This window comes from Culex quinquefasciatus, chromosome 2 (assembly GCF_015732765.1).
Source record: "Culex quinquefasciatus strain JHB chromosome 2, VPISU_Cqui_1.0_pri_paternal, whole genome shotgun sequence".
Taxonomy (NCBI): Eukaryota; Metazoa; Arthropoda; class Insecta; order Diptera; family Culicidae; genus Culex; species Culex quinquefasciatus.
The window spans coordinates 148,395,236-148,409,643 of record NC_051862.1 but is presented as its reverse complement, the minus strand read 5'-3'; the positions used below and the strand labels follow the sequence as shown (position 1 = coordinate 148,409,643).

The window sequence follows — 14,408 nt, the reverse complement described above, 5'->3', positions numbered from 1 at the left end:
AAAGAACACAGTCATTGCATTAGTTGACAGAGCATTAAAACTAACACACGCTAAGTACCGGGAAAACACAATTAAAACTGTGAAACACATTTTGAGAAACAACAATTATCCAAGTTTTTTGGTGGAAAAAGTGATTAGGGAAAGGTTACACATCATGTACAACACATTACAACAAAACACACGTAAAGACACCACGGGGTTTGTTACACTTCCTTACGTACCAGGCCTTGGGGAAAAGTTAGCAAGGTATTTGGGACAACACGATCTTAAAGTAGCTTTTAAACCAGTTGACAAGATAAAAGATGTGTTGTTTACAAAAACGAAAGACAAAATACCAAAAATGAAGAACACAAATGTGGTGTACGAAGTTCCATGTGGTGCTTGCCCTAAAACGTATATAGGGGGAAACAAGCCAGTTTTTGAAAACACGTTTAGACAAACACAAATCAGACGTAAGAACAAAAAAACATTGGTGGAACAGGCCTTTCACAACACACACTAGAAGAGGGGCATATTTTTAACTTTGACAATACGAAAATACTTGACAAAGTTACAAACTATAAAACAAGATTGACTGTCGAAACTTTTAACATTAAGCTGAAGGGGGATGAAAATGTGGTCAACAAACAAAGAGACTCACTAAATTTCAAAACAACGTACAACTCTATTGTAACAAAGCTTAAATCTACCAGAAGGGACACAAGGGTAACACAACAGTGAAAACTGTAAACAAACGTGGCCGTAGCCAGAAAAGAAACGGCAGGAAGAGTGTAAGAGTTGAACATTTTTGTATTTTTTGCACGTATTTTAATAATAAAATTAATTTTTAGTGTCCGCTGAAGATGGTCGCAAGCCAGTGAGGCGACCGAAACGTTCGGACAATCTGGCAAACAAATAATTGTTTTTTTTTTTTTCGCCGAAAACCAATCGATCAAAAAACCAAAAATCAATTCGCGGCGATTAACACCTAAAAAACAGAGATACAGGCTTGGGATCAAGTCTCCCCGGGGATCAAGTCTCCCCACTCTCCCCTATAAAAAAATAGTGTTTTTTTGCAAATCAAGTTTTAGTGACAAAAGGTAAATAAAAAATCACCAAAAATTTTTTTACCGTGTATCATACCGAAGACACCAAATCTATCAAAAAATTCCTTCAAAAGATACAGATTTTTGAATTTTCATACATCATTTTTGTATGGCCAGCTGCCAAATTTGTATGGAAAATTATATGGACAAACTAATCATACAAAATGGCTTCTTTGGGCATACCGAAGGCACCAAAAAAGTATCAGTCGGATTAAAAAATACAAAAAAAAAAATCGAATGACCGAAATCTGAGAGAACTGCTCAGCTGCAACTTTTTCTTCACTTTTAACACTTCGTTTTTCATGAAAAAGTTATCTGCAGTCTAAGAAATAGTAAATAATTTAATTTTTTAAAATAATTATCAGCCCTTGCTTGTTTCGTATTTCTCCAGAAATTGTCAAATTGCCACTTTTTGGCTCTTTTTTTATTTACAACAAGTTTCGAAAGAAATTATTTTATTTTAGATATTTAGAATTCAATAGTTCAACTTGTGCTACTTGATAGTGCAAATTTTTGAACAAAATTATGGATTGGAGGTTAATGTTGGCCTAATTCCATTACCAACATCCCCTTTAAATTGTTAGCAACTTAAAATAAATTATGTTTACAAAATATATGAAAAAAGTGAAGAAATCAGCAGGAATTCAAAATAGAGATTGTATAATTTGTAAATAAAAAAACAAAATAGTCAGAGATAACTCAATGTTGTGGGATATAATCAGATTAATTCAAAAATTCGATCGAAACCAATTTAAATCAATAAATAAATTAAAATGACAGCTGGAGATCTTAAAGAAGAAAAACAACCTTTTTCTCATAATAAAATAGACATAAAACATCACGGAAAAAATAATAACAAATTCAAAAATTAAGACAGAACTAATACGCACCTAGAAAAGCCGCTGCTGGAACTATATTCATAACAACTGTTTTTCACCACATTCACCTCACTTACCTTGCGTACCACACTGGAGGGTTTGTTTCCTTGCTGTTTATGGCATCTTAGTATGTGCGCTTAACTTATAGCGCTTTTAAAAGATGAGTTTCGTTACTTACCGTCAGTGGGGGTGACATTGGGTCTGGGGGGTGAGATTGGGTCAAAGTGATTTTTTACGGATTTTACCACTTCTCAGGTTCTTCTCAATAAAACTGAATTCTGTTAAAAGGGTTGTGTAGGGGACATCTTAAGATGACTTCGCTGAAAAAATCTCGTTCCTAAAACAAATCCTGTTATTTTGGCAGCTGTCTAAAGTTGGGGTACGTTTTTGGCCAAAAATGACGTCTCGAAAAATAATTTTTCTTATAATTTTGTTAGAATTGCTCGAAAACTACCCAAATGTTCTAAAATCTCCACTTCAAACATTGCAGCGTGTCAATACGATTCCCTCGAACAAGGAACACTGTTGGATGACTTGTTTTTACCATATCGTTGTATTTGAGCATCATTTTAGTTTCATTTGACCCTATGTCACACCCTCTAAGGGGTGAGATTGGGTCAATTTTAAAACTATTGGCATTTAAGGTAGTGTTCATCAAAATCCATCATATTTTGGGAAAATGTTAGTAAACTATCTAAGAACTAATCTACGTTGAATGATTTTCGATATTATTTAAATTAATTTTGTTATGAAGAAATAACGAGAGATGCATCGTTTTTGACCCATAGTCACCCCCACTGACGGTACGTAAAGTATGTAGGGGAAATTCTTATATGTTTGGCAGGTTAAGAACTCGCTCCTAACTTCAGCCAATTTTCTTATTTTCTTTTTTTACTTTTTTTACTTATTTTGAAACACTTTTGTTAGAAACTTGCCTGCTCACTTCCTATTGACTTATTTGCAACTAATTTTTAGAAAAAAAAAAAACAATTTATGAGTGTTGATATGCCAATATAGAAGCACGATGGAATTAAATGCTGTTCCCTTAATTGTACAAAAATGATTTTACATGAAATAAATGATGTTGGGGGCCATCCATAAACCTCGTGGTGCTTTTCTGGAAAATAAAGGCCCCCTTTCCCCACGTGAATAATTGTCCGTATACAAAAATCATTTCACTCTTATTGCGAAGCTTTGTATTTCTAAGTCAAACCCAAAAAACTGGAATTGCTCTCAACATTTGTTTTTTCGAATGTATTAAAAATCTAACAACAACTTAATTTTCAACAATATTAAAATTTGGATCTATTGTTGTCGAGCTATCGCCATTTTTACAGCTTTACAATTTTTTTTTCTCAATTTTTATTCTTTAAAACGCTTAACAGGTTTTTGTCCGATACACGATAGCGGAAAAGCTCCCCGTCTTCTTTTTGATTTGCGTGAAAATGAGTATTGAGCGGTTATTAGGCTCCATCAATCAGAATAAGAGGTAAAAAAAAATGCAATAACCCTGAAAAACAATTTGTTTTCTTCAGGAACAAAAATAAGTAAATGAAAATTTTGTGTGTTTTGTAACCTTGTAGGGTATTTTTTTAAATGTTCTGCAAATACGCCTTCAAAATTGGCCCGAAAAATCATGGAGCAGATTTTTTTTTCAAAAAACTTCAAAATTTCAATGGAAATTTAAGTGCAATCAGTTGAAATTGATTTAAAATGCATTCCCCTGCGTTTAAAATCATTTCTAGCATAATTGGGTTGATTTTAACATCTTTTGAATTTTTGAAACTTTTCGGTGTTAAGTATCACAAAAAAAATATTTTTCCGCAATTTTTGTTTTGCTTCCTTCAAATCTCACTTTATTTGAAAAATAATGATTGCAAAACAACTGAACTGGTGTAAAATGCATTTCAAAACATTTTTTGCATTCAAATGTTGGGACTATGGCTTGCTAAGTATATTTTTTTATATTTTTGCCCTGCACTCGGTCCCGGCCAGAGGCCGAGCGACAAAAACTTTGAAAAATATTTGCATCGGCCTAAGCAAAATGCTGATTTGTGGGAAAAATTTTTCAGCTTCATCATCTTCCCACCAGTCGTACAGAACCTCCGCAGTCGGAATTTCAGCAAAACACGCAAGAAATCGGGATAAAGTATGAATTTTTTGATTTTTTTTAACGCAAATCGGGAAAAGCCGGGAATTTAAATCATACTCCTTTGGAAAAAATGCTCTGAACCTTGGATAATTTTAAAATCGGTTGAACAATTTTCAAAAAATGCTCTAAATTCGCTTTGAGCACTTAACTTATCATTTATGATTCCTTTCGCATGTATAATGTATTTTAAAATGATAATGCGACTTTAGACATTAAAATCCTCAAACATATGTGATGATTATGATGGCATGTTTTTGACACAGACCTTCATAATAATTTTAATTAATCAATAGTTTTTAATTCATTTTTGTCTTAGTTGATTCAAAATAAAAAGTAAACAGTAAACTTTTTACCATAGCAGAGCTTTAATTTAACGATTGCTACCAACGTAAACTATTATTCTGTTTCATTTTGTTACATTGCTTAAATATTTGAAAAACGATTCCAACATTAGTTTAATGAAAGATTTTTTGAAAATATTTTAAATGTGTTAATCTAATTTATTAAGTCATTGCTAATATTTTTTCCAAATATTTTATTCCGACATTTTTTATGAGTGTTGGTCAAAAATCCAGATCTTGAATCCGCGGAGAAACTTAACTATGAAGTCAAAATATCTTTGTATTTACGCTTTTCGTGTCGAATGGAAAAAATGCAAAATTATTTTTGAAATTATATTCACAATAATACAATTATAGTTTGTCAGTTCACAAAATTTGGAAAAAAGGGGTTAACGTACAGCTCGTTTCCCGCTCGTGTGGATCAATCGGACCGCGCACTAGACTCACAATCCAGAGATTGCTGGAATTCTAAGTGTAAATATGGGTATCCGGCACCGTCGCTCCGTGCCGTACTCAAACGCTTAGGAGCCCAGGGCGGCGAAGTCCTTGTAGTAAAAAAAAGACACTAGTGGTTGGTACTAGCAATGGTGGCCGACAGCTGTAAAGTCAACTTCGTTTTGTACAGCTGGATTTTTCATTGAAAAATTCATATAAAATGCAATACTGATATCTTGATAAATTAACATAGATTATCAGAACTAAAAATTAGATTTTTTACTAAAACTGTCATTTTTTTTTAATTTGTGATGCGTGATGGCTACACAGTTAGATTTTTTTTACCGAACTCGGTAAAGTTTACCGAATTTTCAACTGCTGAACAGTTCGGTAATCTGAAAACTACCGAATTCGGTAAAAACACACCGAAATTCGGTTATCAAGTGAAATTTTGTTAATTTTGACAGATGGTTTACCGATTTTTCAACTACCGAATTCGGTTAAAAAATGAATTAAAAAAAGACTTTCATTTGTCTTTCTGAAAAGGTCGGAAATTCGAAAATGGGATTTGAGCAGGCACCCTGACACCTCAGGGTGGCCACTTTTTACTTACAGTTTTCAATTATTTCGAGATTTTTTCTTTCAAAATAAGCCACACTTAGTTTTTAATTTCTATACAAAAAGTCTTTATTTTCGTTCATTAAACTGTGATATGTTGTTCTTGTGTTGGTTTTTCATTCTATCGATGATTGATAAAAGTACGTTTCGTTAAGCACACGCTCTTTCTTTCTTCTTCATTGTTTTAGAACATTTACGTAACTACCTTGCGCGTTTTACCTAACAACACAAAATTTAGTTTCATTTCCTAGCATTTCTTGATTTTTTTCTTCTTCCGAATGAATCCAAAATGAACTTATTTTCTTTCTTTTGTTTCTAGCTGTTTACTTTTCTCCAACGTATTTACACAAAAAATGGAAACGGAATTTTGGCTACCACCTGCGCTTTTTCTAGTGCTTTTTGTGTGTTTGTGATGTTACTCGTTTATTCTACAAAACAAAAATTTAACTTTTCGCTAGTTGAACGATTTTGCAAAACAATATTTTACGATAAAAATAAATAATCTACGCTTCTTTACTTTAATAAAACATAAAGTTTTTCTCAACGATGTCAACGATAGAGTTTTGGAAACAGGAAAAAAATGTTAAGAAAAAATCGATGAAAAATAAATCCTCTGGTGTAGAAACTAACGTTAACAGCTAAGATTAGTCGACTTGTATGACGAAGTCAAGATTTGTAACAAGTTTTCGCAACAAAGTGAAAACAATTTGGGAGGAGGATTGGGTGAAAACAAGTATTAAGAGGTGAGGAAGTCGAGACCACTTTTACAGCTCGTCGTGCTTCGGCCCGGAGAACTCGTCGTGCGAGATGAACCCGTTCTTGTCCTTGTCCTCGTGCTGGAAGATCTCCTCGACGAGCTTGTCGTGCTCGGCGATCATGTTCTTGATGTCCTCGGACTCCTGGCCACCGTCAGCCGCCACCATCTGCTTCTTCAGGTATTCGCTGACCTAAAATTGAGAAAAGTTTGTTAAATTCAGCAATGAAATTTGTTGGTTCCGCCAACTTTACCTCCTCCCGGCTCAGCTGCATGTCCTTGTTCTCGTCGATCTCCTTGAACACGTTGGTGGTTGGGGGCGAGTCGCCGATGTTGATCAGCTCGACGTCGAACACCAGGGTGGCACCGCCGGGGATGACGTTTCCGGCTCCGCGATCACCGTAGCCGAGCTCTGGCGGGATGGTCAGCTTGCGCTTTTCGCCTAGGAAAAAGAGAGCGAAAATTAATTTGATAATTTGAAACCATAACAGCCGAGCGGGAGTCTTACCGACACACATGTCCGTGAGTCCCTGGTCCCAGCCCTTGATGACCTGGCCGGCGCCCAGCTGGAACGTGAAGGGTTGATCGCGGTCAAAGCTGGAATGGGAGAGAAAGGGAAAATTAGAATTAATTTTTGATGCAATTATGTGCTGTGTGCTGACAGTGATTTTCAAATTAGACAACGCAATGGACAGGAACATTTGCCTATTTTGTAGATTTTGTATTTGTATTTTTCCCATATACAATATAAAATACCAAAATAATTTCAAAATGTGTTCAAAGAACATCGCTCTCAAAGCAATTGCTACAATTTTCTGTCAAGGAAATTTAATTTTCCTACAACTGGACAGCCAGAACGCCTCGACTCACCATATCACCAAGTACCGTAATTCATTTGCAAATATTCTATAAATGTAAAACTGATAGAAACGTTAACGGCAAGATGAGAAGCATCGCCGGGCTCTCCTCATCGTCGTCGTGTATGATTCATGTTCTGCTACGAGCAAGGGTTCCCCGATTTTGGGAGAGACAAGAAGGAGAAAGTTTGCCCGAGTGGTTCTGTTTGTTTCTCGAATTCAATTTTCCGACCAGCCATTGCGGGAAAATTGCACGAGGTGGGGAAAATGGGTTTGTTTGTTTCAGAAGAGGGGAGGTGTTAAAATCCTTGAGTTATTATTTTTTAATTAAAGACAAATATTAACGTATGACGGAATTTCGCAGCCTGAAAAAAAATGCTCAAATTTTACGGCACTTCCAGGGGGGAGATTTCCGGTTGTTCTCACACACCATTAAAATCCTCATCAGTCAGAACGCGCTCGAGTGAACATGAAAAATTGTTGCACTTGTCCCGGGAAGGAAGAAGGAATTCCCTGGTGAAGGTGTGGAGTCGGAGGTGTTGGGAGCATATCATATTCCTTGCAGAAACGACCGACCCACGCCTCCTCGATAGCGAGTCGAGGCTTAAGATTTCAGCAATTGTCTTTCCCACCATCCTTGGCAGGACTATGTCTTGTGTGGGTGGGGAAAACATATGCTTTGGCCTACGATGCGCTCACTTGGTCTAGGATGGAGATACTTGCGTGGGGTCGTTCATAGAGCATACATTTTTAAATATTGTTTTCAATAAATAAATAAAATGGGTTATAAGAATAATCGCAAAAAAAATCTTTTTCGATTGCAAACTTTCTACACCCACGAAAAAGAGAAAAGGCGATACACGCAAAGAAAATCACTTCCGAGCTTTTCGAAGAAATTCAATCAGTAGAAGATTATTTTGAATCTCATTGTTAGCACCAATTTAAACTATTTATTTCATTTTGTTCGCATACGTTGTTTATTTACGAAAAGTGAAAGGTCAATTTTCGACGTAACACCTTGAAGTATGGTAGTGAAATCGGTGTTCCGCTAAATAATACTGATGATGATTTTTTTTTTAATTTCTCTTTACCGATCTTTCGTGCGTGAGAGAGGAGAGCACTGTTCCCTTACGATTTGTTCTCTAGATAAGCGTCTACATATTTTCTTTGATGAAGATTCTTCCATCGCTAGAAAAATTTCACTTTGAATAATCGAAACTTCGGGTAATCGAATCACGATTTATTTTTGTAGCCTTATTTATGGTTGAGAAGCTCAAATATAACCCCTCAACTACACTTGAGTGATTTAGAATTTTTAAATCCAAGATGGCCAATATGGTGATGACAAAATATTGAAAAAATGCGTTTTATTATTTAAAATTAAAAATGTTCGTGATTCGATTATCCGAAGTTCGATACAAACCTTCGAATAACCGAACTTCAGATAATGGAAACTTTGGATAATCGAGGCTTCGGATAATCGAGCCAGGACTGTATGATTTTTGTTTGAGTGTCAGCTGATTTTTTTAAACTTCTCTGGTAACCCGACAATGAATGGCTGAAAATTATTTGAAAACATTTCTAGAGCATTTTTTAAAGGTCATTTAAACATATCAAGCATAACAGCTTCTTATTTAGGCCGTTGCAAATATTTTTCAAAGTTTATGTCAGAGTCGAGGAACATAAAGTTCAAAAAATATTTGCAACGGCCTTACAAAATTATTAAAATTAAATTTGTTATAAGATATAATTCATTCTTTTCTTAAAAAATTGCTTGTCGTAAAATTATACCAGATTTTTACATACCATTCTTTTAATTTTGAGCTGTTATTACAATAGCGCTGAAATATCTTTAATAACTTTTAAAATGTTTCGTTTTTCGGCCTTCATTTCAATTATTCTTCTAAACATTGCAAACAATATACTTCTGCAGAAGCCGATAGGTTGAAGAAAATTTGGATTGTTCTAAATTTTCTTATCAGTTTTTGTGAACAAATTATTATAACTTTTGAGAAAACATATTGTAACAAAATATTATTTTTTTGGCCTAGTTAAATATGGCCTTTATAAATTAAAACATTTTTTTTAAACTTTTTGACTATTTCTAACATGTTTCTAAACTCAAACAGCACAGTTTTTTTGCATTTTCAAATGAATTAGTTTGTTTTGTGAGATTTAAAATTTTTGATATTTAAAAAAAATAGAAGATCAAACTTCATGATATTTTTGATTCAAAAATCAGGAAAAATATAAAATGACTTAAAACCCATTTTCCTCTGTTCTAGATACTCGCTAAGATATATCTCAGCAACCAAGTTATGAATCTGCAGTTTTACACACAAATAGAATATATTTCAAATTATTAAATCAAATATAGAAATAAACAACATAAACAATGTGTATAAAATTATAACAAAAGGTACGGAAATGGTGACCAATTTTAATAGTTGTTTTAGAGCAAATGTTATAAACATTCTTACAAAGTTTATTTTGATCCATCAAACACAGTGAGTCTTTATCATGACCCTAACACTTGCCACAGATACTGAATTGATCAGAAAACTAATTTTCAAGAAATTAATAAATAAATAGTTTATTTTATCAGAAAACTTTTAACAAATTCTGGAATACAACGAATAAAAAACGAATGCTTTAAGTTTGAACCAAAACTTTTAAATCAGTTGTTAGAATTGCTTACACTCTGATGTATGTATTAAAAACTTCATGATTTTTTTAAATATCGACTAATAGGGTAGAGTAGTCATCAATGAGACACGGGGAACAATGATAAAATGGCTCTCACAAGTCGTAGTTTCAACCAATCAGGCTCTTATTTGGGGGAAAGGTGTATCTACTGGATACACGGCTGCTATAATAGGGGCTTTGGTTATGGACGCTCCCTTGAAAAGTTATTCGTAAATGTTTGATTCTGGGGTGTAAAAGTAAATTATGGACAAAAAATACTTTTTCGCTCGTAGGCTGCCATTTACAACAAAACTAATATTACTTCAAATTTCTTTCGACGTTCCTTAGGGATTGAGTTGGGCTACAATGTCCTTTCATCAGATTTGACCAAAATTTAGAATAAACCCAGAATCCAGGGCTGTCTCATTGTTCCTAACTCATTTTAGCCCATGGGTAACAATGAGACACTTTAATTTTTCTTCATCAAACATTTCAAAATCCATGTAAATCTTTCAAAACATGAATTGAAAGTGATTTTTGGCACATTTATAGAGTTTTAACTTCATTTAACCAAACATACAAAGTTATTTGGTATAAATAAATGGATTTCACAAAATTTAAATACTTTTTAGTCTAACTTTTGTTAATTAAAGTTTCATGTTGGCAAAATTGTTCTAAAATGTTCAAGGCAAGTAATGGAACAATACAAAAACATGATGTTTTACTAGAAAAGTATTGATTTTCGTAAAGTGTATCATTGTTCCCCAGCTGTCTCATTGTTCCTGCCAAGTGCGTCTACAATGAGACAGTTGAATAACTCTGGCTGTAGATGTCGGATCGATCTCATATTTTGGTCAATGTTAGAACAAACTAAAAAAACTAAAATGCAACAAAAAGCTCATTAAAACATGCTGATGAAAAAATTAGAAAAATCGTTAAAAGTTGAAAACCAAAAGTGTCTCATTGATGACTACCCTACCCTACCATGTTTGCATGGGCTCCTTATAGCCGGTTATAGCTATTTTTAAAACCTTCAATGTCAAAATTTAATAAGATTAGGATGTTTGCCTGCATACATTTTGTTTTGTTTGCAAGTTTGACAAACTATCAAACACGAAAATTGCTAGTTTGTTTGTCATAGTCTAATACTTTCTTTAAAACATTGTTTAAATTTTAAAACCAGCTTTTAGGAGCTCGTGCGAATGGGGTATGATAACATTTTAAAGAGGCATGAATCTTAGCTTCAAGTTTATTTTATACTTGATTTTGATATTCTGAAAATATTTTTTTATCAAAGAGATGAAAAAACTACAAATTGTTTTCAACATTGAAAATCGGATAAATAGTTTCCCCAATATTGCCGATTCCAAATTGAGAACAATTTTTGGAGTACCCAACAAAACCCATTGTTCAAAATAACATTCTAAAAAAAATAATTGCCATTCATCATCGAGCCATATCTCAGCATTCAAAATACCATGATTAATTTTGAGAAATTTCTCCGCTTTTTGAAAGCAGGAACAAAAAAAAATTAAAAAAATGAACTTGAAAAGATTTCTATTTGAATATAATTCACTTTTTTGCAATTCCGTCATGAAACTACTCACTTTTCCTGTCATTCTTGAACGACGAAATAGCCTACTTTTCTGTACCAAAAATAACAGAATCGAATAGCAACACTTTTCAAAATAAATGCTGAAAAGTTCTACTTTTCAGCACTCAAATGGGTGCTGAAAAGTTGAACTTTTCAGCACTTGTTTCGAAAAGTAACACTTTTCAACATTTTTTTTGATTTAAACGATTTATTGACAAAATATATGAAAATTGGACATAAAATTTCACTCAGTGTGTGTTTTTTTGGAATTGCAAAAAATGTTGTATGGAGCTCGTTGCAAAACTTGATTTTTTCAGCACTCTTCGTATTTATCCAATTCGGTGAACCTCGTTGGATAAATGTACGACTCGTGCTGAAAAAATCCTCTTTTTGCAACTTCTTGCATAAACTACTATTACATGCCTATTTTTTTTTAAATTAAATTATCAATACTTTCAACAAAATAATAATCGACAAATTCGTCTGTCAACACCAGCGATGGAATAATCATCATCAAAAGAAAATCTTTGGATGTTCATCAAGAGAACAGATGATCAGAGATCTGAAGGGAGCATTGCTCTTCTCTCTCGCGCACGAAAGATCGTTAAAAAAGATCTAAAAAAATCATCTCTTGATTATTCAGCGGAACTTCTTTTTCACTACTACACTTGCAAGTGTAACGTCACACGTCGAAAAATGACCTGTCACATTTTGTAGATAAGCAATGTGTGTAAACAAAGTGAAATAAATATGTTTGAGAGGTGCTGGCAAGGAAATTCAAATCAGCAGATTGATTTTTTTTGAGAATTTCGGGGGCGATTTTCTTTTGCGTGATTTGCCTCCTCTCTCTTTCGCGGGTGAAGAAAGTTCGCAAGCGAAATTGATTTTTTCGCGATTTTTCCATCCCTGAACACTTTACCTCAAAAGTTAGCACTGTAGCTAAGAAAAAGTTAAAAAAGTTTATTTCAATTCAATATTCGTTATTTTCAAACTGCCCCCAAACTGGCGGGTCACCACAGCAAAAGCAACAGCAGCAGCAGCAGCATCCTGAAGTAGCTGGTCTTAGCCTGTCTTGTACAATAATTTGTTTATTTTGTAGCGGGCCCTTGTAGGATCGCAAAGTTCATGTAGCCATGCGACGTATTTATCGTCCTTTTGCACAATTTGTACAACCCCGGAAGCCCGTTGCTTTCGTTTTGAGGTTAGAAAAGTCCCACCAGAGCGGTGACACTCGGAGCCATCGCTCAAGCCTTGAGTGATGGTCCCCGGGATCAAGTCGCGACGATGAACGGCGTGACACCTTCTTGAGATGAACTGTTGGAAGAGTCGTTTTTCCCGCCACGAGTTGGTGATGTGGGGGTGGCATTAGAAGAGCTCATTACGCGAGGTAATTGAGGGGTTTTGAGTTTTAATGGATTTTTGTTGAAAAAAAAGCTTTGTTTTTACAAATTTTCAAGTTTCTGTACTAAAAAATTTCCTTTTAGATGACTATTTTAAATTATTTTTAAAATCTTCGCGGCAAAAACAAGAAACCAAAGGCTTGTTATTCAACATAAATAAATAATCAGTTTTGGATTGGTTCCCCTGAGCAACATCATCTCCATCGACAAACGACGATTGATTCATCCCTTAACACACGTGTACCAAAACACCACGTGTGTGGTGTTATGCTATTTTTTCCCCTAAATCGTTCCGTTTTTTTCTTCCCCCCTCTTTCTAGTAGCCGATATGGTGCAATCCCTTCACACCCGTGTCTGGCTGGTCGAAGGGGTGAATAAAACTAACTGGGCGGAAAAAAGCTCTCACTTTTCCACCTTGGACGAGGGGGGAGAGAGGGCGAGTGAAAATCGAAAAATACTTTCGATTTATTTTATTTCACTTCATGCAACTTGATGGCAGCTTAAAAATCCGGAAAAGTGGTTCCTCTTTTTTCGTGGGACGAGAAGGTGTTCTTGGTCGGAGAGCATAAAAATAAAATTTTGTATGCACGTAGCGAGCATAAATTACTCCCTCTTCTTGGGAGGAAGAAGGACAAGACTGTCCGGTGGGCAGTTTTACAGTCGTCGGAAGTGTAATCCCGGAGAAAAAAAGCCGAGAGCTTTGGTCGGTTTACTGCAGTGAGGCTTTTGCAAAATTGATGATTTGAGGGTAGACAGGAGAAGCTTTTTTGCAGTTACAGAACTTGGAGCCAACATTAATTCAAGTGCAGTGAAGAGTGCAAATGGCGACTTAAATGTCACGTGGAAAAGAAAGTAACAAACATGACGTGACGTGAACGTATGCTTTCTTCACACAGCCGTTAATCATCATTATGTTGAAACAAGTGATGAGGCACACACCTCTTTCCAGGTGATGACAAACCCCTTGGTGGATAGTGGTGTTCAGTTCTTAAATGACTAAAAAAACATAAAACAGGACATATTTGTAACAACTGATTGAACTTAAAAAAATATTTTTTTATTCGAATAAATTTTGTTCCATTCATAGCAACCAAAACTAAACTTAAAATTAAAAAAAAATCATGTTTGCCAGATAAATCTTGAACATTTCCACTGTTCCAAATCGCATACACAGTTCATCATACCCCAACTATTTCTCACGGGCTTGCAAATTAACCACTCACGGAGGGAGCTGCTGAGCGATCTAAATCTACGGTACGGTACGAAACGTATACGTCTAACTCTGATAATGACCACTTTCTTGATGTCCCGCGATCCATCAAACTGGAACAAGCCATCATTATTGCGGTCATCGCGTCGTTGTCAACGTTCCTCTCTTCAAATGTCTGGCTAAGGTACGTCATTTTTAGAATAATTTATGCGCTTCTAGCATTGAACGGTCGGAAAGGTTGTTGCTGGTACCTGTCTCCAGTCTTGGCTAACTAAACTCGAACTAAACTCGCGGTGAGCTATGACTAACGGTACCGGCGAAACGAAACGTTACCTAGGGAGAAAGCTAATCTCTCCCAGTTGAAGAAGGTTTGTGAAGAAGTAAAACGATCTAGCGGTT

General features: G+C 35.0%; 1 protein-coding gene across 3 annotated transcripts in view; it reads right to left on the bottom strand.

Annotated features, from left to right (window-relative positions):
* Positions 1 to 5,553: 5,553 nt before the first annotated feature.
* LOC6048612 (FK506-binding protein 2) overlaps positions 5,554 to 14,408 on the bottom strand; it is a 63,146-nt gene continuing 54,291 nt past the window's right edge. For all 3 annotated transcript variants that reach the window (XM_038255965.1, XM_038255963.1, XM_038255964.1), the window contains exons 3-5: positions 6,772 to 6,860; positions 6,518 to 6,705; positions 5,554 to 6,456 (exon numbers count right to left, since the gene is read on the bottom strand). In XM_038255965.1, the coding sequence (XP_038111893.1) occupies positions 6,274 to 6,456; positions 6,518 to 6,705; positions 6,772 to 6,860 (460 nt within the window). In that variant the 3' untranslated portion in view covers positions 5,554 to 6,273. The remainder of the gene's footprint in view (positions 6,457 to 6,517; positions 6,706 to 6,771; positions 6,861 to 14,408) is intronic.